Below are 25,538 nucleotides of genomic sequence, written 5' to 3'. Positions count from 1 at the left end.
TTGATAAATGAAAAATAAATATTTATAATAATATTTTGTAAATATGTGTCTCAATATTTTTATAAATATTTTTATGATATTTATGATAGATCTTTATGATCTGTTAAATCTAAGATCATAAAAATATTTATAAAATATTTTGATAGATATTTATAAAATATTCGAATAATTATTATTGTATAAATATTTTGTAAATATTTTATAAATATTGTGTGTTTGTCTGGGTAATACATAATCGTTTTCGCATTTTGCGCCGTTTGTTGGGCAATAAAGGTTTAATAATAAAATAAATAATTATAAATAAAGTTTCGATAGACTTTTAAACAATTTCCTGAAACAAAATTTTCACACATTTGGTCCAAGTTTCTTGTAGAGTTAGGAAATGTAGAGTCTTGATTTTAAGCAGATGTATAATCTCCAGTGCAATAACAACCCCATTGAAAGAGTTATGCTAATATTTCCTTTGTATGCGTATACGTATATTTTTTTTTTATGTAGAGATCACGATACATTAAATATATATATAAGAATTATAGTTTTTTTTTAGATGCGTGATCGCGAAAGAGAAGCGCTTTACGTATTCGAGAGTGTGGACGTGTATTTCCCATCATTCTATATCGTTGATAGATTTTCTAAAACAGTTCGATAAATTGAAGTACTTTGAGTATTTGTGTCAGTGTCGTAAGAAATATATATACATTCTTCGTATCTAGTGTAGAGAGACAGAGATGAATGATTATAATGTCAGAGATACAAAATATATTTTTATATATCTGTAGCAATAGTATTTTCTCTCTCTCTCTTTTCCTATCTTTTCTTCTTGTTCTTTTCGCTTCTAATAATATATATATATATAATATTATGAAAATCTCTCTATAATATAGATAATCTTTCTTTGACTCTGCAAGGCCAGCATAAAAATCACACTACTAGAGTGACGAAACTTAAGTCTCTCGAGATATTAGACGATCTCTATAATTAAATGCATAATCTCGATGTTAATATGTATATATATATTCAAAATAAGAAAATGCTTCTCTAAATTCCTTACGAGTCGTAATATAAATTTCTTTAGATATCTAACAATAGTTAGAGAGGACGCATTTCCGAAAATATTCAACTCATATACTCTATAATAATAATGTCCATAATAATCACATTTTTTTTTTTTTTTGATACCACGTAAAGATATAAAGATCCTTGTCCAGTTGGCCTTCTTATTGTGACAAAGTAAAAATCCTATTTTGGATGATATAAGCTCAGAATTTTTAAATTTGCAAAGTTTAAAAGTTTCTAAATATCTTTTAATTTTAAGAAATTGGTTTTCTTATTTTGTGTAAAGGACGATTCTCTAACTGGACAAGGACGAGATATAAATGTGCGTTCTCGTTTATAGACTCGATCGATACGTCGATTTTCCTGTCGTGTTCTTTGGCTTATCTCTCACTTATCTCGGATATTATCTTCGTCAAGTATATCGCGATCGAATATAACATCAACAATCGATCGAAACAGAGATCGCGTATATTATTTTATAGATTAACGACGTTTTAATCTTGTACATTTTTAATTTAACATACTTCGAAAAATTTACAGATCAATTTTTTCCTCTTCCCCAAAATAATATATCTCGTAATTGAGAAATATCCACAAATTTTTGTACAATGATATACATGGTGTCATGAAGTCACTATTAATGTCCTTAATTTAGAAATTCAGAGATCAAATCTTTGCAACTTTTCAACTGTTTTCACAATATATATACTTTTATCACTGGCTTTAAATCAAAATTGTATGAAAGTAAATTTCATCTAGATTTGATTAAGAAATGTAATTTTATTATTAATTTGGCTGGAAGTTTATTTCGCGAAGAAGTTCTTTTTCTCAATCGCTTATAATTTGAAAATTATTATTTCGGAATTTTTGCCAAGGAAAAATCGTGTCTAAATTGTCCAAAAATTTTATCATTAAATGGATATTCGTTTTCGAACATCCGTATAAAAGTTTACTTTATCGGTGCTACGATAGTTGATTGGTATTTCGACTAATGAATGTACAACACAAGCGCATAAAATATCGATCTATCTAGAAAGTATAATTTCTATCCAAAATTTCTCCTCCTTAACATCGCTAAAAGTTCAATTGGAATGCTGATTTTAATATAAATTTGTATCTGAAGTACTGCGCTTTAGCATCTGCAATTATTACAGGTACATATTAGTTTTGCCTTCTTTTCCTCGTATCATTATAAAGTTCGTAAAACTATTAAAAAGAATATATCTCGCCTTTTTTTCCTGCGACTTTTCTCCCATTTTAATAGACAAAGGTTTTATATATATTTTTACGTAACGAAACCTAACATCTTTTTTCTTTTGCTATAAATTATTGATACTACAGCGGCAGTATATCAGAAATCATGTTTTTCAGTTTTGAAGTGTCATTGGTACAATCACGTTTTGTAAGCAGTAAAATAGATGTGTGTATTCTCGAAAGAGAAATGTCGAGGCGTATAGGCAGTGATATATAAATGTGGTATTTCGTCAAAGTATCTAAGTAAAAACAAAGTATCCATTTCTTTTTTTAAATCGAAAACACATTAGATAAAATAAACTTGTATTTAATTTTCGGCAACAATTATGGAAAATGGGGAAATAAGGAGAATGAGGAAGAAAATAAAAAGAAAATTGTGAATTTTTTACTACATTAAACTTTGGTATTATATGTGAGTGAACGTCGTTGTTCCTCCTCTTTGTGCCGGGTCTGCTTAGCGCCTTTGAATGTGTGCTTATATCGATGATTATTTACAAAGATCATACAAAGTACAGCAGTAATCAAAGTTAATAAAAGTACTAATAATAATAATGGTAAGAATCGTATTAATACTAGTCGTAAGAAATAACAGAAGAATTCGACGTTTGTCAATCAAAATGAAATATAGAATACTTAACTTAAGCGGTGAATGAGAACACACCTTTTGCTTGCGTGTGCGAAGAAAAACAAAAATGTCTATATTTTGTGAAAATGTGTGATGCATATACTTAAATGATTTGGTGCTGTGTTTAAAAATGGTTAGAAACTTCAGTTGTTGCTAAAACTAGCATGTGGGGATAACATTTTAAGGATGATTAAACCTCGTTGAAGTACTCTCTATAAAACTATTCTCTGATATCTAATATTAGGAAATTAGTAAACGGACAAATGTTTTGAGTAAGTCTATCGTGATAAATACTGTTAACAAACCAGCGATACATACTTTCCTTTCTATAATCGCGATGATGAAAGATCTCCCGATCATGTAAGCTCGCATTATCCAAGTTTAAAAGAAATGTTTCGCAATAGTTTTCGATATCTGCGCACTCTACGGAAGAATAAGCGGGAGTTATATATCGTTAGTTTTCTAACACGTAATCGATATACAGAAATAAATGCCTCTCTCAATGACCCCCGGTAATTTTTATCTTTTCTAAATGTCGAGAATATTGAATCTCTGCAATTTTAAAACAACTAATATTTCAGTTATTTCTACTGTTTCTTTTCACACATATCCATGTATGTATATTGACTACGAGTGGTCAACTTAAGTCTACTAATAAATTAATAGATAAATATTTTTTACACATATATGCGTCTTATACAAGTCAAACAATAGCTCCAACAATGTTGAATCTATACTGTAAGTGTCCCGAGGACGCTTCGGTCACTATACATAACTTTTTGCAAGATTTTTACTAATCCTATTACTTCGTATGTGACTTATAGAACTTGTACCGATTTCTATCTACGAGAAAGAAAGCTTAATTTAAACGATTAATCGTTACGCTAAAGTATTTAGTTGCAAACTCTACATGCTTTTATAAAGCACTAACGGTAGACCTTTGGAAGTGATGAACAATTCCTGATGAATGGAAGGTACATGGTGTTTAAGTATAGAGACTTGTCAAGCATCGGAAAGATATCTTTTAATTAATATCCTTCAGATTATTGGTGTTTCGCATGTCGTTTGAGTAATCTCGATATTGGGTTGTGCGCGAAAATAATAAAACAAGTAACATGCATGCGAAGCTGGGTGTTGCGATAGATTTCTAATAAAAACGAAATTTATTTCGCGCATCAAAGATAATTTCCCGAATCTACAACATACGCAGTATTTGATAGCAAAAACCTTTCCATCTCGTAATAGTGACTCGCAATCTAATACGCATCCGCACTCGCGAGCTCTCTACACAGTGGAAGTTTGCTGGTTATTGTTCTCTAACGGAATGCTGGTAGAACACTCCTTCAACATCGTTCGCAACCGTAGAATCTCTTTGGACGCTGCTGCTAAATCGGATTCCAATTGCAATTCCTTTTCTCGACGACGTTTCAGTTCACGTTGGCATGTCTGTGATACAAATTATGTAATTGAAGTTTTTTTCTTTCATTGCAATCTTCTTTCGTAAGTTTCTACAATTTAAGTATAAAGTTTTCAATTCGATCTATTTCTTTTACTTACCACATTTTGTCGCAGTAAATCCAGCTTGTCGCACTTGAGCCTGGTGACTTCCATCCTTAGGGTATCGTTCTCCACGACTCCGTCCTTGCTCGTACATCTGGCGGTATCGTGAGTCTCTGCGGAACTCATGGATTCGAGGCCTGTGTCGCTGTCGGGATATACGGCCTGATCGAGCTCGAGTTCGCTGTTGAGCGAACTGTCGTCGCTCTCCGAGATCACTCGTTGGGTCACCTCCGTCGTCGCCGTTTTCTCCTGTGTGCGCAGATTCTCGTGCGTTAATCGCTGCATGGTTGTCGCCGATGTCGGTGCCGGGCTCTTGTCGACGATAGTGGCGTCACTATCGGGGCAAACAACACTCGTACTCTGCTGCGATTCCCTGCGATCATATTCATCTTGCTGCAACGTCGCTAGACTGCTATCCTGATTGTCAGTATTGGATAAACTGCTGTCTTGGCTACCGAGACTGCCGCGCTCCGAGTCCCTCCTCAGTGTAAGATCCGGTGAACCGAGAGGACTGGATGGTTCCACCGAGCGCTTGCTGCTGCCACTCACCTAAACACACAAAAATATAATTTTTAATCTGTTTCATTTTATTCTGCTTCTTATTTTTTTATATATTAAATTTATAGTTATAGTTGATATATTTTATACTTTATATATCCTGTCATATAATCATTCTACAAAACTGTTGTCTGAATTTCTTTTCATATGCTCATAATCGATTGATCCGAAAGAATTTTATTCTACAACACGTTATGAATACGAACAAACTCATTCATTCGTTCATTCATTCACCTTTATGGCGGTCGACTGCCGATTGCTCGGTGGACTGGGTTCTGTCTGTTGACCCTTCTTTGCCAATTGCTGCGGTACACTCTCCGTCGATGCGTTCCTCACGCGGGAGATTAGCGCTTTCCGTACGGTGTCAATGAATCGGGAACCACTGCTCCCCGAAGCGGATACATCACTCGTCGTTGGACTCACCGGACAGATGGTCAAACCGGAGTTTCCTAGGCCGACCGGACCGCCAAGAAATTCACTCGTTTTAGTCTGCAATTCTTCCGTTAAGGATTCCAACAAGGCCGATCTAGTCCGTAGCTGAAAATCGTGCGTTTAACTTATTTGGCGGAATATTTCTCTTCGCATTTCCAGAAAATCACAACAGTAAGCTATTAGATGCCGTTATGCGAGAACACGGACGCTATCCGGTTACGCAGGACAAAGGTAGCAAGAAGATATTCAAAACAGGAAGACTTACTTCCAACTTGGAGAACTTTTCAGCTTTGTACGCGGCGTTCTCGGCGTTTACGAGCTTCGTGAGCAGGAACTCCTTGAACTCGACACCTCTGAGAAAGACCGCAGGTGTCGGCAAAGTTGGACCGAACCAGGGAACGTCGTCGCGTGCTGTCACACTGACTTTGTACCTTTATGTAAAGTTAAATCCAATTATTATTTATTGCTTCTCGCGTTAACTGAAAGCAACAGTTCGACGAAAAATATTTATTGTTAGATAAATGGTTCGATAATGGACCGTTTGCCAAGACTTCAGCGGCAGAGCACAGGCAGCGTGTAGAAAGAGCAACTATGAATCTAAGAATATACCTCGTATTAGGAGTGCAGGGGTCGATGACTTGTACGACGATAAAGGCGTGCAAGAAGTGGCTGGCAATCATGTCCGGACTGAAGGGCGTCGGTTCCTCCTGGAATATGATGGCAACGATGTCGTTGCCGATATGCCGTTTACGTTGCAACTGTTGCGAGTCGCCTGGACTGTACGGCAGCAACGAGGCTACATGAAACAGCACCTCTCGACCCCGGAATACTTCGTATACAGCCGAATCGCCGGTTTGTCCGTGTCGAGTGTCCAATCCACCGCGATAGCTGAAATACCATTGAATTAGAAGAGTAAAAATAGAAAACATAAGAGTACGAAAACAAATTTTATTTTCTCATGCGATCAAAATATCCATTTGACGAATATTCGAGATAAAAATTAGACATCTTTTTATTACCGATTCTTTGCAATTCTACAATTTTATGTATTCTTTCTAATGGCAGACTCAAATTTAGAAATAAGAATTCTTACATAATATCTTTTAAAAAAATTCTGTTTCTTGAAAAAATAATTTTACCCCTTGTGATCCTTGAGGTCGATCTTCTGGCCGAGCAAATCGAGAAATTCTTGGAAGGCCGGTGTGATTTGCCGATTGCCAAAGAGTTGCTCTTCGGTGACTTGGCCAGCTCGTTGATGTAGAACGCCGAACTTGAACCTGGAAACCAGGGCGTGCTCGTCGTATCGAGCGATCAGGGTACCGGCGCCGGGACACATGACCGGCATCAAGGGGCTCACGGTCAAGGATTCGTTGATCGCCTGCGAACAATTGCTCTTCGTTAAGAAGAATAATGCACGTCAATGCATAATCGACGTACGATTACGAAAAAACGAGGCAAGGTCTTTCCTGTGTTTTATCACGGATGGCATATGCCTCTCTATCTTTCCTTTTCTCCTCCTTTTCACTTCCTCCAATCGCCGCGCGATCGCATACGTAACAGCTGAAAGATAAAGCATGCACATACGACGGACGTTAAATAATTCAGCCTGTTTATGCGTTTTTCTGCGCACTGGCGGAATATATAACTCAAGGTCAGATATAGCCTTTCCATCCTGTCCGGAACTAATGATTTTTTAATAGTCTTCCTCTGTTATATTTAGCAGTTTTCCTTTTTTTATATTTTTACAGACAATATAAAATAAAATGGTGTGACATAATTGAGGGGGGAAAAAAAAAATTAATGCCTTTTATATTTTTTCGATATATCCATTATTTTTAATAAAAATTCGCACTTTCGAATAATCATAAAAAATAAAAATTATTCTTTCGAAAAATTTAATTTTTATTTGATTTTTTTTTTTTAAGCTAATATTTAATACTTTTATTTTAAATTTCAATTTAATAGTTACGTTGATTAATTGATATATTCGCATCCGTATAAATTTGAAAATTCTGTAAATTTTTAAATTTATATGCCTCTATAATTGTTGATTTTCCTCCTTTTTACTTTATGATTTATATTTCAATAGTTTTTTTTTTTTTTTTTTTTTTTGTTAGACACCTAGATAAGAAAAAGTCTGCAGGTGCGATTACAAGTTGCGTAACTCATCCAAATGTAATTAATTATTCAAACACATAGATATCGCTTACAGGCGAAACTCTCATCGTCGAGTTCACTCTTCGCTGCGAGGTATTCGATCGCACGAGCGATTGTTTGATCTTAAAACAACTTTGAAAAACTGGGTGTATATATATATAGTAAACGTTTCACACACACTGTTCGTGTATTAATATCGCTCTGCGTAAACACAGCGCGACTGTTAGCCCAGGAGTTTCTTATTATCTCTTCAAACATAACAGGTAATCGAGTATGTCTGTCTCGAGTGCGCCACCCGGTATAAGCAACGTCTCCGATACGTAAACAGTGCATGATATATTGCACAATAGCTCGAAGTGAAAAAAGTTCGTTAAAAGAGTTTCTCTCTGGTCACAGGTTTGAGAAATTGGAACAAAATTTCGAAAAAAAAAAAAAAAAAAAACTAATTTCGAAAAAAAAAACTATCTCTTATATTTGATTTAAATTTTGTGACTTATTTTTTACACAATAAAAATAATTAAAATAAATAAAAAAATATCTTAAAAATAAGAATTTTCAATGTGACAATTTGTATCATTAACAATATACAGGGTGTCCCATTTTAAAAGTTCCACCCTCATAACTTTTCAGGATCAACGTTTGAAGGAAAACGTCTCGGATAAAAGTTGTAGGGAACAAAGTGGGCTATCTAATAGTCACCTTGGATTTGACATTAAAGCTCATTTTCAATTAGTATAAAAAATAATTGTTTTTAAGAAAATTATTTACAATGTATTTTTTAAAACAATTATTTGTTTTTTTTTTGGCACTAATTGATTTGTCTCATTATTCTGTACATAAAAGTAATTACGGTAAGATTATCGAAAATTGAATATTTTGCGAAATATTAAATTTTTTATATCAAAATATGTCAGATTAAAATAAGTCAAAAGGTACTTAATGAAAAAATACTTTATTGTAGTGTTTTGGAAAACTCTCGAGATAAGCTACAAGAATATATAATGAAAAATAGGGGGTTCCATTTAAAAAACGAAAGTTGACCTTCAAATGACCTTGAAAATGACCTTTAATGTCAAGGTCACTATTAGATAGCCCCCTTTACGTTTTCCTTCAAACGTTGATCCTGAAAAGTTATGAGGGTGGAACTTTTAAAATGGGACACCCTGTATAATATAATCTTACATATATTATTGTACATTAAGCTTTCTTAGAATTTCCGGCAAATTTACATGTATTCGTATTTCCCGAGGCATTCTAACCCGAATTTTATCGCGTGACGTTATTCCGACTGTGAAGGATCATTGTTGTAAGTGAACGACCGTCGCCATTACCTTGACCATTTTCGTCGGCGTAGGATTTGGATTGAGATTCGAGGCAGGGACCAGGTCGTGCGTCGATCCAGCTCGCAATCGCAGCAACACCCGCCAATGTTCCTGTCCGGCGACCGTCTCGGCCTTCACCGAGACCAGGACCGGGCCGTTCTCACCGTCCCTTCCCACGAAGTTCACGTGTTCCTGCGGATAAGAAAAAGAAGCCAAGGCGATAAAGACGCGTATTTCACGCTCGTGCGAGGCAATTGTGGCAGTAATTAGTCACGGTTTCCGGTACCTTCGTTAGAAACCACACACGTCATTGTTACACAGGAATCATTGAAAAGTTGAAAAAGTCATGAGAAACGTTGCAAATCGGTGTATTAAGAGCCCACTCTACTCTACCAGCATGAAAAATTCATAAAAACACGCCAAAAAAATTAATTTCATTTCCGATATTTCTCACAAAATTAATTTCTAAAATTCTTAAAAAAAAAAAAAATCAATTTTTCATATTGCTCGAGCAGACTGGGTCTTTAAGGATAAGGAAACCTTGACTCGAAATAAAGATTAATAAAACAAAAATTGATCTCTTGTTTGGAAAAGTCTCAGCTTCACAAATTTACTAAAAATTTCAAGAATTTCAAATTCTCATAAATATTTTCTGTAATTGTAGGATAAAAAAATTTTTTAAATATATCCTCTTCGAACTTCGTTTATCGTAAAATTAATAGATAGAAGAAATATCCTTGCATGTGCTTGACGAACGATGTTGCAACGCTTTCTCAGCGCGACAACAGGCATTAGAACAATTACGGTAGTTCGCGCGTTTCGGATTCAATTAGACATTACGAAATTGCTGCGAATAAAATAAGCGTAATGTAGGTGTGTGATCGCGACCCCGGAACGCCAACCGTATTACGCAATAATACGCTTTTACAAATTATAGTTAGCGCGATTATGATTTTGTGCGTGTACACGGTGTCTCGCGCGAGACGTATGTATTGTTATATAAAGAGCGAATTTATCAGAAAGTTCGCTCTAACGTCAAATGTAGGTCAGTGATAACTGCGGATGTGTGCGGTATAACAAGCTCAAATTATCGATATCCACCTATTTGTAGATCAGCGTGTAATTGCAAACGAGTCAACTTAATCCAAGCTTATTAAATACGATTATTTTTTTAATGATACCGATATGATAAAACGCTCAAGTGTCCCGCAGAGACATCGGAATTCTGCAAAATAAATGTGTTGCCAAAAAGGCCAAACGTCGGGCATGCGTGACCTTGTTTCACGTGCGGATGCCGAGTCGGCTAAATTTATACACGCGCAGGTCCCTTTATTTAATTTATCTGAAAAGTGCACGCGAGACCACGCGCGATTTCGCACATTTTGCGACGTTTATCGACGTATAAAAAAAAAAGGGAAAAAAAGGACCGTCTCTCTCTCTCTCTCTCTCTCTCCACGGACTTTAGGCTCTTAATGCTTCTTGAATACGGAATGGCGGACAGTCATAAAAATTGCGATGCGAATAGCAGAGTGTTTCCTTCTGTTTTACGAAGCCGCGATGGGAAAATAAAAAACGGTGCACGCGAGCAAAAATGCGCTCGGCTTATAGAGGAGATACACGAAAGGTGCGGGTCGCCCATAGAGAATGATGCACGATGAAATGCACACACACGCGCACACCAGCAGTGCACTTCCCCTTTCCCTCGGTTGTTTCACTAACCTTCGGATAGAACGACGCGGAGGAGGGAGAGGGGGAGAAAGGGGGGGTTGGAAAGGGCAACGCGCCCAGAGTTCACAAGAGTTCACCCCATCCTTGTACGTGCACATTTATTATTGTTACCATTATTGCTATTATTATTACCGTTACATTAATTAAATATAATAACAATATCATAACCTATACAACATAGAACATTGCAATTACATTGCAGCAATGTTACAATCTTGCAAGTTGCAATGAAATATTGTTGAGACATTATTGGAATATGGAATTGTAATATTTTATGAGAATGTTACAGCAACATTTCAAAAACATTACAAAAGACAGTTTTTGATAATCGCTACTTCGTTCGTTTACCACTATGCGGCGCGCGTTGCGTTATCTATACCGTATTTAAGTTTTAATCACGATGGTTATATAAAGCTTGCAAAAAGCGGTTAGTAATATTGAAGGTATAATAACTATTTTTATCAGATTAATTTGTCTGATACAATCCCAACACAGGAAATTCAGATATTGAATCGAGTGTTCAGAAATCGGACAAATAATTATCCGAAAAAAGTTAAAATTATCCGTTTATTGTCTACTTAAGATATGGAGTTTAATATTTATATAAATAAAATTTTAATTGTTATGAATTAAATTATTTAATCATTATCAATTTCTTAAACTTGTAAATAATTTATAAAATAGCGATGTTAATTAGATAACAGAAAATTGTTTAATAGTTCCCATTTTTATATAAAAGCAAAAATTTGATAATAATTTTTTAATAAATAAATTCACAATCTTTTTTCTTATCTCTCTTGGATGTTTTTATATGTTCTCAAAGTTTATGTATTAAATTTGAAGCGTTTTGCATATTTGTAGCAATGTATTTAAATATTACAAATACATTGCACCGTAACATTACTGTAGTCTTACATTGAAATATTTCTGAGGGCGGACATTTCAATGTTGCCGCAGGCTTGCAGTAACATTGCAAAAACATTTCGCAACTTCTATGCAATATTACAATATTTCAATGTAAGATCTATGCAACGTTGTTGCAATCTTTCGGTGCTGTATGGGAAGTAGAGTTAGAAGCGTCGTTGCATCATGTAGCGTGAATTTTGATGAGACTAATTAATAATTGAATTGCGCAAGTTGTAAATTAATCGTGAATTGAACAAATAAGATCCACAAATTTTCCGAAAAAACTTGAAATTCTAATAAATTTTTATAATATCCGAAAAATCAGAAAATTCTCGTAGAATTTTATTGGGACACGAGGAATAAAAAAAAAAAAAAAAAAAAAAAACACTTCTCGATAAACCAAGTTGTGAATTATGCATTTGAAATATATTAAATATGTACCCTCTATCTCTCCATTTATGTATATTCACAATGCCTTAACAAAATATTGAATATACAGTACATATATATTTTATTGTAATTATTAAAAAATAAATAAAAAAAAATCTAACACTTGAAACTTAAGTGACTCTATATTATTCCTTCGTATAAGTGAGAAACATTAGAAAACGCATACGATAAAAAAAAGATTTGTTTTATAAACTTGTCTCAAAAATCTGTAAAATATTCTCTCTATCTGCGATTTCGTAAAAAAAAAAAAATATTTAGAGGATCGGGGAATTTTGTTTTCAAGATTGAAGGTAGATATTCTTTTACACATCTTAAGGAATACCTCGATATAAGTCCCAGGCAAAGATAAGGTAGGGAAAAAAATATGCGTTATTTATTTATTTATTCTTTTTTAGGTTTTCTTTTTCTTGAATTTATGGAGATTTTTGTCTTCGCGCATGCGTTATGTCTTATCGAAATGTCTATACGCGTGCTTCTCCCCTTATCGAGCGTAATCCATGTCTCACACAAATGGCAAATAAAATATAAAAAAGATAAAGAGTTCGTATTTTGACAGATTAGACATGTGATTCCATTGATTACAATTATCAAATGGTATGTATGACTGCGTTTTTTTTTGTTGAATTTTTTTAAAAATGAAAGGAGAATTTAATAGACTTGAGAGATTCATCTCTCTCTGCAAAATAAAATTTCCACGAGAATTTTGTGGGATAGAAATGAAAAAGTTGGAACACGTGTTCCTTGCATTTTTTTTTTTTTGTTGTTGTTACGCGCCAGCTTTGAATTATATCTTTGAATAGGGGAAGATATCTCGAAACATTGCAACGTATTTATTAAATTCGCGGAATTTTCAAAAGCCAATTTTGATCCCGATTCTCTCGTCAACGCGACGCGCTATTTTAGATATCGTAAGCGTTACTTCATATACAGTTACGTATTTCAGCGTTCGGCTTGTAAAGCAGAGAAAAACAATTACGTGCCGAGCAAAAGGTAACACCGTTGAGTAACAATAGGCGGAACGGGAACTCATCCGTCGAGCCTTATCTAGAAAAATCGCGCGCACGCAATGCCGGAAGCGGAAAATACTGCGTGCGCTCTTTTTCTTACAAACTACGTATATGGCTTAACGATTCACTAATTAGCAGACTTTCCGACCAGATGCACGATACGCATTCGCAATAATAATATATATAATAATATAGCATTCTAAACAAGAGTTTTGCTCTCTCTCTCTCTCTCTCTTTATTGCATTTTTCACTATTTCCATGAAAAATTTCTCGCCATGATTCGGTGATGTGATGATAGAGAACAAAAAGAAAAGAATCCAGAGACAAAAGTGAAGAGAAGGGGAAGAAGATTGCGAATAGGGATCGAGAAAACGATCGACGACGACGGATGAATATCAGAGAAGGAGAAGAAATAAGGGATTCCCCTCTTGGTTCTCCGGGCATCGGAGAGACCCTTCTTGTGGAGGTTTCTATGAGAACATTCCCACTCCCACGTCCAAAGTGCTCTTTTCCTTTTCCTACGTGCCTCTTTTTTCCCCTCCCTCGCCCTTCTCGCCACCGCTGTCGTCCCCGACTCATCCTTTTCTCCCTCTCGTTATCTCCGTCTTCTCCCGTGCATGCATCCTTCCTTCCTTCCTTCCTCGTACACCTACGTGCGTCGGTTGAGCGATCGCAGTTCATCACGTTTCTCGAATATACGGTTTAAGGGACGGCGGAATAGGGTTCACGAAGGGCCCTGATCTCGATGTACGACGCGCGAATCGAATAAATTAAAGCTTATTCGGAAAGGAACGGTTAAGAATTATAGACAAAGATATAGGATACGAGGCCGACATTTTTCAATTTTAATTATATCACGTTGGATATTCCAAAACTCTGTATTAAAAAAAAAAAGTGTGTGTGTGTGTGTGTGTGTGTGTGTACAGGGTGAGGCATTTATATTGAGACACCTAAATATCTACAAAATAAAGCAAGATAGAAAGAAATGTTTCGGACAAAAGTTATTCGGTTCTAAGAGGGTCATAAGATGGTGCCATTAGTTTGACTTTGGATGGAGGCGCTTCGGAGATTTCAATGTCAATCTTGTTTTATTTTCTTTACACCAATTGGTGTCTCTCATTTTTTGAGCTTAAAATATTAAGGTAACATTATTGCAAAATAAATAATTTTATGAGATATTTCATAGTTTATGTAAAATTATGTCAAAGTAAAGTAATAAAATTAAATATAAAATATCTCGTAAACTATTAAACTTTTGGCCATCATATCCCTATAACTTTTTATGCAGAATATTGCAAGAAATAGATTTATGTAAAAAAATTGGGGTATTTCCGTTTAAAAAAAACAAGATTAACATTGAAATCTCCGAAGTGCCTTCACCTAACATCAAACTAATGGCATCATCTTGTGACCCTCTTAGAACCGAACAACTTTTGTCCGAAACGTTTCTTTCGATCTTATTTTATTTTTTAGATATTTAGGTGTCTCAATATTAATTTTCACACCCTGTATATATATTTCGATCGTTTCGTTATATTTTAACTACTTTCGTAACAAAAGACTACAGGTGCTATTCAGGAATGAGACATTGACCAGAAAACACTTACCCTGCCGACGAAGAAGCGACGATAGCACTTGGCCGTATCATCCTGGTCTATCCTGGGCTGCCAAGCCGGCTGTGCCGGTAGTAACGCCCTGCCAGCCGAGTCGAGGGTATGTCGATGATCGGTACCATCGACCCAGTATCCGGACGGCGTGACGATTAAGGGCGGTTGGGCGCCGGTCGCGGTCTGCTGTTGCAAGGCCGTTTCCATGAGCGACCTGCCTAAGGGCGCGTCCCCCACCGGCGACGGTGACAGCGCCGGGGTGTGATGGCTGGGCGCACCGCCGGGATTCGACGTCGTCCTGTCATCTCTCGGCGTCTGCAACGAAATCATAAACACCAATTATTCATCCCCATGCCTGTGTTTATGATTTATATCTTTACGAGGAAGATTTCCGTGCAATTGCATTATTTTTATTTATTTATTCAATATTATTTAATATTATTTTATTTATCACTCAGTTTTGATATAGAAAAAGATTGCTAAAAAATCGATTATAAATAGATCTCCTAAATTCATCAACACGCTCTTATTTTTCGGTTTAATTAAAATCTGCACTTTATTAAGATATCAATTTGAGAGATCTATTTATAATTATTTGGTCTGATTCGTAACACAATTTGTACATTTGTTTGCTCGTGTATATATGCTAAATAGATTTGTAACGAGAGTTCTTGAAGTTCGAAAGTATTTCTTCGTCATCTTCTTTGACGAAGAATTACGTAATGATTACTATACAAACATTTTTTTTCCCCCCATTACGTTATTCTATATGTATTTATAGGTTTGAATCTACTTTTATCTTCCTCATAATTTTTTTACTATAATTTATTTGACTCTGGGAACTAAAATTTCAATTTTCGCCTTTTTCAAAAATCCTATTAAAAAGAAATTAAATACCAAGATTATTATATATGATATAATCTGATAGAATATAATCTCAATGTGTTTTCGTAGTTAGAATGTCGATACTTCTACGTTAGTGTTGGCGTTATCGGCCACTTATTTATCAGTCGCCAATACATGTATCCATTCTCGTAGCCGGCGACATTGATTGCCTCGTGCTGTTCGTCTTTCCCGAGGCTAATACGATCGATCGACACAAGCGGAAGAAGCGAGGAGCCTCTCGACGCGTGTCGTAAACGTCAAGGAGAGATCGAGGCGAGTAGGTCGAAGTAGGTGGACACGACAGTTCTACATACATACGTGCGCGCGTTCGTCGGAGAAACGGAAACGAAATACGTCCACGTGTCACCGAACACCGATGGGCACCCACGCGAAGATCCTCGTGTGGACCAAGTCAAATATCGACTGTCACCCGATAGGTACTTGGGATACTCGCCCCGCAATGAAATGCATATCGATGTGCGAAGCAACTTCGAGTATCGCTCGCCTACGCATGCGGGGTGGGGGGAGGGGGAGGGGCATCAAATAATTATTATTACTTTATTCGCGATGGTAAAATTTTAATATCATTTGCGCATTAATGTGAACGGAGAGCATCAACGGATTTCTCCCGAACATGTAAAAGCGATCGCGCGTAAACGCGCATTTTCTCTTCATCTTCAATTCACACTCAGGTATATCTGCTGAATTTGACCCCAATTCCACGCTTCCGCCAAGTTTAAATGGCACTTCTCGTGCATCTCTATTTCGTATCCCTTTCTGGAATTTGACTCGAAATTTTGCGAATAAGTACAGACATTTTCACACGGGAAGATACATTTCATTTCAATTATTATTAAAGATTGAAAGAAATACTGGTAAAGTCAAAGAGCTTCCACGAGATCAGGTTGGCCGCAGAAATATGAAAAGTGAGAAAATTTAATCATAATCGGAATCTTCAAAGAACCGCACGATCGATCGCGGAATCGATATTATTATGACCTCTTTCTCTTTCTCTCTATCCGCGGAATAATTCTATCTTCGTGGAAAGGTGCAATTCCACGATAGCTTCATCGATCGCTTCAGTGACGCGTATCGCGAGCGGGATTACATTACCACGTGTATTATACACGCGCTATCGCACACAGGTGTATACCGCTAAATGCACGTGCCAGTGTATGCACATCCGTTGTTAGCGTGACATCGAAATATCGATGCGATTTAGTTATCGGATATCACTTCAAAGCGAGATGGCGTAATCCGGTTACCTCGATCAAATCTCAGGCCGATGGGAAATTATTAACGCATCAAAAAAAAAATCGCGAATTATATGCGTGACGATCTCCGCGAAATGCCCTAAGTTAACTTAGGATGTTTATTCAAATGTCGCAAAAAAAAAAAAAAAAAAAAAAAAAAAAAAAAAAAAAAACCTGATCTTCCAGATATTTTTGTTCGAAATTCTAAAGATTTTTTCACGTAACTTTCTAAAATAAGATTTTCATTGTATGCGTTTTTCTAATGCTTGAAAATCTTTCACGAGGTAAAAATTGTTCATTTACGTAACATTTTCACTTTTCTTTTTTATCACTAAAACCTACAATAAAGAATTGCATCTTCAATATTTTGTTAAGACATTGAATATTTTAACATCATCATCGATCATCAAAGAGAGAATAAAAAAAAAAAAAAAAAAAAATCCTGGGTCTCAATAAAATTCCATGAAAATTCCCTCATTTTTCCAGATGCAAAAGAAATCTCTGAAAATTTCAGATTTTCTATGTTTATTTCCAGAGACTAGATACCTTGCAGCTGTTTCAAATATGATAATCGATTCTAATAATTTCAAGAATTAAAGATACTTTGAATCGTTATTATTTTTTTAAAGGAGAGAGGTCGATTTTTTAAGCTGTTGATTTTTTTTTTGCGATCTTAGATGAAATGCTCTTTTTTTGTCGCTCTTTTTACTCTCCTTTTCACTTTATACGTACGAAATCGTTGCGATTATCGTCGATTATTATCCGGACGCATCCAAGTTGTCTCAACTGAATGTTCACCCGTAAGACTTGTCCCGATGAAACCATTCTATTTCGAGTCAGGTTCCGTTCGAACGGCACGGCAGAATGAACACGATTCTAACGAGGCACGCGGCGGAGAGAGAAAAAGACACCGGAACGGCGTAAAACGCGGTTTAAAAGTAATGCGGATGTGGGCCTCTCGGATTACGTTTCTTCGAGGTCTTCTTCCTCGTCGATTTTTCCGTGTGCTCTTCCTCTTTCTTTCTCTGTCTCTCTCTCTCTCCCTCTTTCAAGAGCACTTCTCAACCATCGCGTGTCTCCGAAGAGACTCTCCTCTCGTCCGCTAATTTTAAGCATCTCTAATTTCGAATGCGAGCAGGATAAAAAAAAAAAAAAAAAATCCAGAGATGTAAGTGCTCGAAAAAGAAAAGACAAAGAGAGACAGAGCGCAGCCTCCTCCGCCAAATATAAACCTTAGAGCGGCGGAGGAGTCCGGATAAAGGACTGGAGAAGGAAATACATATCGCAAAACGCTTCGGTCCCAGCTACTAAACGGATAGACTTGCTCGTTATATTTAGAATATTTTCTCGAGATTGTGATTTTGAATGGATTCTTAATCGAAACGCTCGAAGATACAAATATATAGACGCACAAGGGTAGATGGAAAAATTTTTTGCATTTGTTTCAAACCAGCGCAAGGATTCGCATCTTTTGTCATCATTACTTTTTAAAGCTAATTTCAATTAAATAAAAAGGTATTATTTTATCTATCGAAAATATTTAAAATTATTACTTTTAATTCAACAATTATTTTATATTCGTCCTGCGTACTGTAGTATTTTTTTTTTTTTTTTTTTTTTTTTAAATAAAAATATGGAAATGTATCTCTTTCTCAACAAACTTTCGACGTCGAAGCTGTTCGAACGAGTTACTGACAAGTTCCGAGACATCCGACATTCCAATATCGAATGGATCTCGATGGGTATTGAAAAAGCATCGAAATAAGGAGAGCCAATCGCGACCCCGATAAAACACACACACACACACACACACACACACACACACACACATTGCAATATCTAGCACATAACAGCTGCTGATATATATTATTACCGGTACTACCACCTGCTGCGACGCCATGTGTGCTCGTATTATTTACACCCGCTGCCCGCTTTTTGTGGCGGCCATTTTCACCATATAATCGTGTAACGGATGTATTTTACAGGTGTGACTTTTGGAAAAAGATTAAATTAAATTGTGACGATGAAATTTTCAATGAAAACAACGAGAAATAGCGGTTCTAATTACGAGATTCTGAACAGAATATTAAATTGGAAATGTAATAAAAATTAATTATGATAATGTTACAACGTGTTATTCAAATTTCAATTTTCAGAAAGAACGCAAACACGATATATTACAAATTCATAATGCGTTTTCTTTTAACGCAACAATATTTGCTGTTATGCAATTAAAACGTTAAGTAAGGTAAAAAGAGTCGTGTGTTAAATGTAATCATCTAGTATTTGCAAACTTACAATCGATAATCCGCGAAGCTTCAACGCAATTCGCTCTTTCTGTTCCCCATTAATTTTTCGAGTTCTTGTAAAATTATGCTGATCGATATTAAGGATTTGGCTGTACAATAGTAGCGAAAAAAAAAAGAACATAGTTTTTACATTTATACTATCTGAAAAATCAAATAAATAAATCCGAATTATAAAAAGAATTAAAGTATCACAAAATAATATGATTTTTGACGTCTTTGGGAAAGAAAATAGTTGTAATTAATATTTTTCCTAATTTATAAAGAAAACTTGTCATCGCGAATATCCTCTGAAATCAACTGCAACAAAAAAAAAAAAAAAAAAAAAAAAAAAAAAAAAAAAAAAAAAAAAAAGCGAGGAGAGAGAGAGAGAGAGAGAGAGAGAGAGAGAATATTTTTCTACAATTTTTATTAAATAATTTTTAAACGAGTAAATAGAGATTTAAATCAAGTTTTGCATAAATATTTGTTAGAGTTCTCTTAATATATGTGAAAATTTTTATTTCGTTGGCCATGTTTCTTCCTTGTCGAATTCGTCTCAATAAGCGCTACAATACACGATTTTTCCATAAGAATCAATAGTAACTTTAAACTCGAGTAATTTCCAAATCGTTAAGAAAATTGTGCTCAGATTTCGCACAGATATTCAGCAGAACAGTATACGAAATTTATTTTCATGCTTTTATCACTGTTTCAACATATGACATATATATCCTTAAACTTACATCTTGTACCTCCCTGCGTAAAAAAGCTTCGAATATAACAATAAAAAATACAAATATTAATTTCATATGCAAATTCCATATGAGTGAGCGCAACCTACGTAACGTCTAATATACGATTCGTGCACATGTATCACGCACTCTATTTCCGTCCCGAAGAATCCGAGGTGAATCGCGGGCGCATTTTTAATATTTACGACATTTTATTAACGTGAGAGTCGACAGCACATACGGTTACAAGAACGAAATGATGTCTCTCGTTACGCACTTTTCGTTGCGTACGTGTTTTTGTCCCTGTCAAACGGCACTTCTTTTTCCATAAAATTAATTGAGTAATTAAAACGATACGCATAAAGTTAATTAGATAAGAAAATAACGCGCGAATATCATAATATGGCGTATGTTACGGTAATTTAAGCGCCCGAAACAATGTTATGACTTTTAATCACGCAATTAAACGGGCTTAGAAACTAGTACTACTACTAACAAATTTATTTCAAAGTTGAGAGAATTTGAACGTCTTAATTAATTTGATATTAAATTGGATTAAAATTATGAGTAATTAAATCATCAATTTTGTTCAAATTGTTAGATAAATGAGTTGGACAGTAAAAGTTGCGAATCTTTTGACCAACTATCGGTCTCCCAGCGATTATTATCGCGCACGATTGCGCGAATTGGCCGCAGCTTATCTGTCTGTAATTAATTGATCCTGATTTAACAGAAAAGCCGCACATCGGATTCTGGAGAAAGTTGCACACTCGCATCTTGTAAGAACACAAGGGTACGATTGTATTCGATCGGCTTATCTAAAGTGATTCACGTGGCTGAGTCACCCACGTGCGAGAGAGCGGAAGAGTCTTGTGAGAGGAGACCTTTTCGGACCCCTGTCAATTGAACGAAAGTCACGCTCGGTGCACATGATTTATATATTAGTATTTTAACACATTTACGTTTACGTGAAATTATTCAATAAATGTGTCATAGAAGCAACATGAACTATAATATTTAATGTTTTAAATATTTTAAATATTTTTATACGTATATACAGGGTGTCCCATTTTAAGGGACCCACTCAAATATCTCAGAAACACTGCGTTAAATCGAAAAATGTTTCAAACAAAAGTTGTGTGGCTTTAAAGGGGCCATAAGATGGTGACAATGATTTGACCTTGGAAAATCATTTGAAGGTCATGTGAAGGTCAACTCTAAAATCTTAAATGGAAACCCCCATTTTTTTATTTACTATTCTTGTAGCTGACATCGAGAGCTTTCCAAAATACTATAATAAAGTATTTTTTTCTTAAGTACTTTTTGAGTTATTTTATATTAATCTGACATATTTTTATATACAAAATTAAATATCTCGTAAAATATTTAGTTTTTGATAATCTTACCTTAATACTTCTATGTACAGAATAATGAGGCAAATCAATTAGTATAAAAAAAAAATTGTTTTTAAGAAAATTATTTACAATGTATTTTTTTAAACAATTTTTTTTTTGGCACTAATTAATTTGTCTTATTATTCTGTACATAGAAGTATTACGGTAAAATGATCGAAAACTGAATATTTTACGAAATATTTTATTTTTTATATCAAAATATGTCAGATTAAAATATAAAATAACTCAAAAAATGCTTAATAAAAAAATACTTTATTATAGTGTTTTGGAAAGTTCTCGATGTCAGCTACAAGAATACTAAATAAAAAATGGGGGTTTCCATTTAAGGTTTTAAAGTTGACCTTCACATGACCTTCAAATGATTTTCCAAGGTCAAATCATTGTCACCATCTTATGGCCCCCTTGAAGCCACACAACTTTTGTTTGAAACATTTTTCGATTTAACGCAGTGTTTCTGAGATATTTGAATGGGTCCTTTAAAATGGGACACCCTGTATATATACAGGATGGCCCCGAACGTTTCAGCCAGACTTTGAGATCTTATAGGAAATTTAATTCTGAACAAAAAAATTTCCGATAAACATGGGTCGAAAAATGCTTTCTTAAGAAGTTATCAAAAATCTCTGAAATCGTGATTATTTTACACATTTTTCCAAATATCATGGAAAATGTGCGTCTTTTAACAAAAAGTACCGAAGCAAAAGTTGTAGAAAATTAAATTATCTTTCAAATGAGATCAAAATGATTGTTGTACGTTCCATAGATTTTGATATAACCATAGTTTCAAACGTACAAAAAGTGCTTTTGTTACTTATTGTTAGATCGATCAAAGTTGAATCAGGAGGAAATCCGTAAAGCGACTAGATCGGTTATTACTCGATGCCGAAAATGTATTGGAGCTAGGAGGGGCGGGGCATTTTGAGAACAGTTAGTTTTTTCACGTCTTTATTCATTTTCTACTATTACGTGCTATTTCAGTTTAAAAAAAATTCATTTTATTTTCGTAAAAGAAAAAGATTTTTATTTTTTATTTTTATCGTTTTTTCAAGAAATTTATTAAGTTTCATTTTCGTTTTATTTCATTTTCTTTTCACCTTTTGCTCATCCTTTTCATCAGAGATTTTTGAACGACAACTTCTTAAGGAAGCATTTTTCGATCCATGTTCATAGGAAATTTTTCGTTCAGAATTAAATTTCCTATACGATCTCAAAGTCTGTCTGGAACGTTCGGGGCCACCCTGTATATATATATATATTTTCGAACGATTTATATATCATGTTTGCGAATATTATAAATCATTTTTGACATATAATATAACTATATAAATTTTTGATTTTTTAAATACCGCGATTGAGTAAAAGCTTAAATAGCTCATATTTCTAGATTTAATAATAAAAATGAAATGCATATGTAAAATAAAATAATAAACCAATTATCTATCTCTTACATTAGTCAACTCGGATGCTCAGGGAACCGTATTGCTAATTAACGTCCGTCCTCGGCGCGACGTAATCGCGTATGTATCGCCCATCCATATCCGACTTACATAATATCTCTCTTCATGTTTATAAATATCCATGAGCGCGATGGAAAATGTGGAAAGCTGCGTGAATACGCAAACAATAATTATACGCTTCCGAATATCACTGATTGCTTCCTTTGTCCGATCGTTACTGCACTTTGAAGGCCAATTTGTGCGCATTATTCGCAACATCTAGTTACACCGCAAACGTTCTATACTCCTGTAGTAACGCCTTTAGATTGTAAATTAACACTTTCATTTAGAATTACTGGAAATTATGAACCGTGCGAGATTATTGTCCGAAAGATCGAAGATCGGAAATGATGAATGTTGGCTGTAGGAGATTGACGTTTCAATTGCCGATTCAATTATGATCAGAGAATCGAACAACGCTTCAAGCTTAAGAAAGGTAGATGAGAAAGATCGTGGAATTGTTTGCCCTTTTCCAAGGGCGGAAAATTCCGAAACAGCATGACGCGCTTCTCGTTAGTTAGCTCCCGTCAGGGGAGTCTATCATCATTCGATAGCGCTTAGGTATGTCTGTGTCTACACAGTTAACTAGAGATACCATTGGCAACCTCGGTGTGATTGCGAATAACAATCGGCCAGTAGGTAATGTTGACGCATGAGCGTGCAAATTATTTGCTCCGGATGAAACAACGAGAAGAATGAGAGAGGGATAAAGTAAGAAATTGTGAAGGGTACAATGTCTATTTGGTGTTTGAGAAGAGACAACAAACTTTTGACGATTTTTAAATCAGGACTCTTCTTACATAGAGTATTCATCACAAAAATATTGCAAAAAAGAAAAAAATTATAAATCGAGTAAATAAACTAGTCGTGCCATGCAATTCGGAATCTATTTAATTCAATGGTTACGAAGCTACAGAAAAATTCTAAAGATGCATAGTGTACTCATAACGTTACAATCTCAAAGGAAGCATCGAGCCTTGAGAGGAGGATTGGACAAAGCGGAAATACAGAGAGGCAATAAGCAGACAAGGATGGAGAAAAAGAGAGAGGATTTTATTACACGCGTAGGATAAAAAGAGATAGTGAAAGTTGAATTACGGAGGTAGGAGTAGTATGTACGAAGTGTGAGTCATCGAGTTGTAGGCAGTAGGAAATCCTCGATTGAGTCAACGAGGAGGAGCAGGCGAATACGTAAAATTTAGAGGATTCTTGGAATCGCGAAGATGCGATGATATCACGTTTGGCAAAAGTCCACATTTTTTAGATAAAATCTATGCCAGTAGTAAAACCGGTATTTTCAGGAAATAAACGGCAAAAACTCGTCTTTTCTATTAAAAATATTAAAATAAATAAAAAAGTTAAAATAAATTTTAAAACGTAATCGTACATAAAGTTTAGTATAATAATATTTTTTTTTTTTTTTTTTTTTGGAATAATTAGAATAATAAAATAATAAAATAACTAATAAAATAAATAATATAATAATAATATATAATAAAATAATAATAAAATAATATAAGAATATAGTATAATATAATATAATAATAAAAAAAATTTAATTTTCTCAATTTCAAGATTACTTTTCCCTCCCCTTCTTCCGCGAGCTCGACAAAATTAAACAAAAATAAATCCTCTCAACTTTGAAGATCAATTTTCTCGAGTTCGTGTGAAAGAAGGGCTGCGTCGAAGGCTCTCAGATGTTGCGATCGTTGCTTTGAAACTTTATCGTAACGTTTAAACGTAAGAGAGAGATCAAAAGAGGAACGACAGTATTTAGCGAAGATTGGCCGTGTTCTTCAGGAAATGAAGTACTCGGTGCGCGTTTTGCAACGTCCGACAAGCGCGAACGCTACGTAATTGTCGGGACGCGGAAGCGTGAAACACGTGGGAATCCTCCGCGTGCGCGCGTATCTCCCCACGTCGTTCTTCTCTTCAGAAACCGCGAAAGTGCTTGCGGATATAAACGAGCGAACGTTTGAAAGATAGAAAAGGGCGTACGCAACCCTCGAAATGGAGAGATAGAGAGGCCCGTATATCTCTTAACGGTATATCTTCTCTCTCGGAATTTCAGGGGGCGAATGCAAACTATCGCCGTAGGTGAACGACGGGGGGTCGAGAGAGAAAGGAAAGTTTCCTAGAGGCGGAGGCTGCGAACCTTTGCACGTTTACAACGGATAGCCGTCAATTCGTGCCGAATCGATCCGAGCAGAGCTAGGACTAGTTACGATAAGCGCGTGCAATTTCGCCTCTCCGTTAGTCATATGTCGATAGCAATAGTAATGTCGGAAGGGCGTATAATTCCACTCTCGACGACGCAATTTATCCGTGGGCCGTAATAAGCCTTCTCTTCCTCCAAGCGAAAACGAGGACGCGAATGTTCGTAGCCAAAATTCTTTCTTCTTCCCATACTTTGCGTCCATATAATGGTACAAGTTGATCGATAAATATCGAGGAGGTTTCCTGTTTTTTTGACATCAATTCTGGCTTATGACATCGCAATTACATCTGGGAAAATATAGATTGTTATGGCAGCATCAGCAGCTCTGTCCAAGATCTCAGTGGCGTTTTATGGTACAGCAATAGAAGGGCGAAGATAGGTTCTACGTTCATCCTTATTAATCTTCATAGATAATACAAAGAATCGAGATCTTTTTTATAAGAAGGAAGAAAGAAGAAGTTATCATAAGTATTCAATAATTATAATATTCAATTAACCATCCCTTATGAAGGAAATTCTTTCTTCTTCCCATACTTCGCGTCCATATAATGGTACAAGTTGATCGATAAATATCGAGGAGGTTTCCTGTT

The 25,538-nt window shown here is 35.3% G+C and overlaps 1 protein-coding gene across 7 annotated transcripts in view; it reads right to left on the bottom strand.

Moving 5' to 3' along the window:
* Nucleotides 1–215: 215 nt before the first annotated feature.
* The window catches only part of LOC138931953 (rap1 GTPase-activating protein 1), a 123,082-nt gene continuing 97,759 nt past the window's right edge, over nt 216–25,538 (bottom strand). For all 7 annotated transcript variants that reach the window (XM_070293286.1, XM_070293287.1, XM_070293289.1 and 4 more), the window contains 8 exons: nt 14,663–14,977; nt 8,974–9,156; nt 6,625–6,863; nt 6,095–6,373; nt 5,751–5,916; nt 5,288–5,590; nt 4,493–5,044; nt 216–4,381 (listed from right to left, as the gene is read on the bottom strand). In XM_070293286.1, the coding sequence (XP_070149387.1) occupies nt 4,220–4,381; nt 4,493–5,044; nt 5,288–5,590; nt 5,751–5,916; nt 6,095–6,373; nt 6,625–6,863; nt 8,974–9,156; nt 14,663–14,977 (2,199 nt within the window). In that variant the 3' untranslated portion in view covers nt 216–4,219. The remainder of the gene's footprint in view (nt 4,382–4,492; nt 5,045–5,287; nt 5,591–5,750; nt 5,917–6,094; nt 6,374–6,624; nt 6,864–8,973; nt 9,157–14,662; nt 14,978–25,538) is intronic.

This window comes from Polyergus mexicanus, unplaced genomic scaffold (assembly GCF_030449975.1).
Source record: "Polyergus mexicanus isolate NDT 795.1 unplaced genomic scaffold, iyPolMexi1.0 SCAF_3, whole genome shotgun sequence".
NCBI classification, from domain to species: Eukaryota; Metazoa; Arthropoda; class Insecta; order Hymenoptera; family Formicidae; genus Polyergus; species Polyergus mexicanus.
This window is presented reverse-complemented; position numbering and strand designations above follow the sequence as displayed.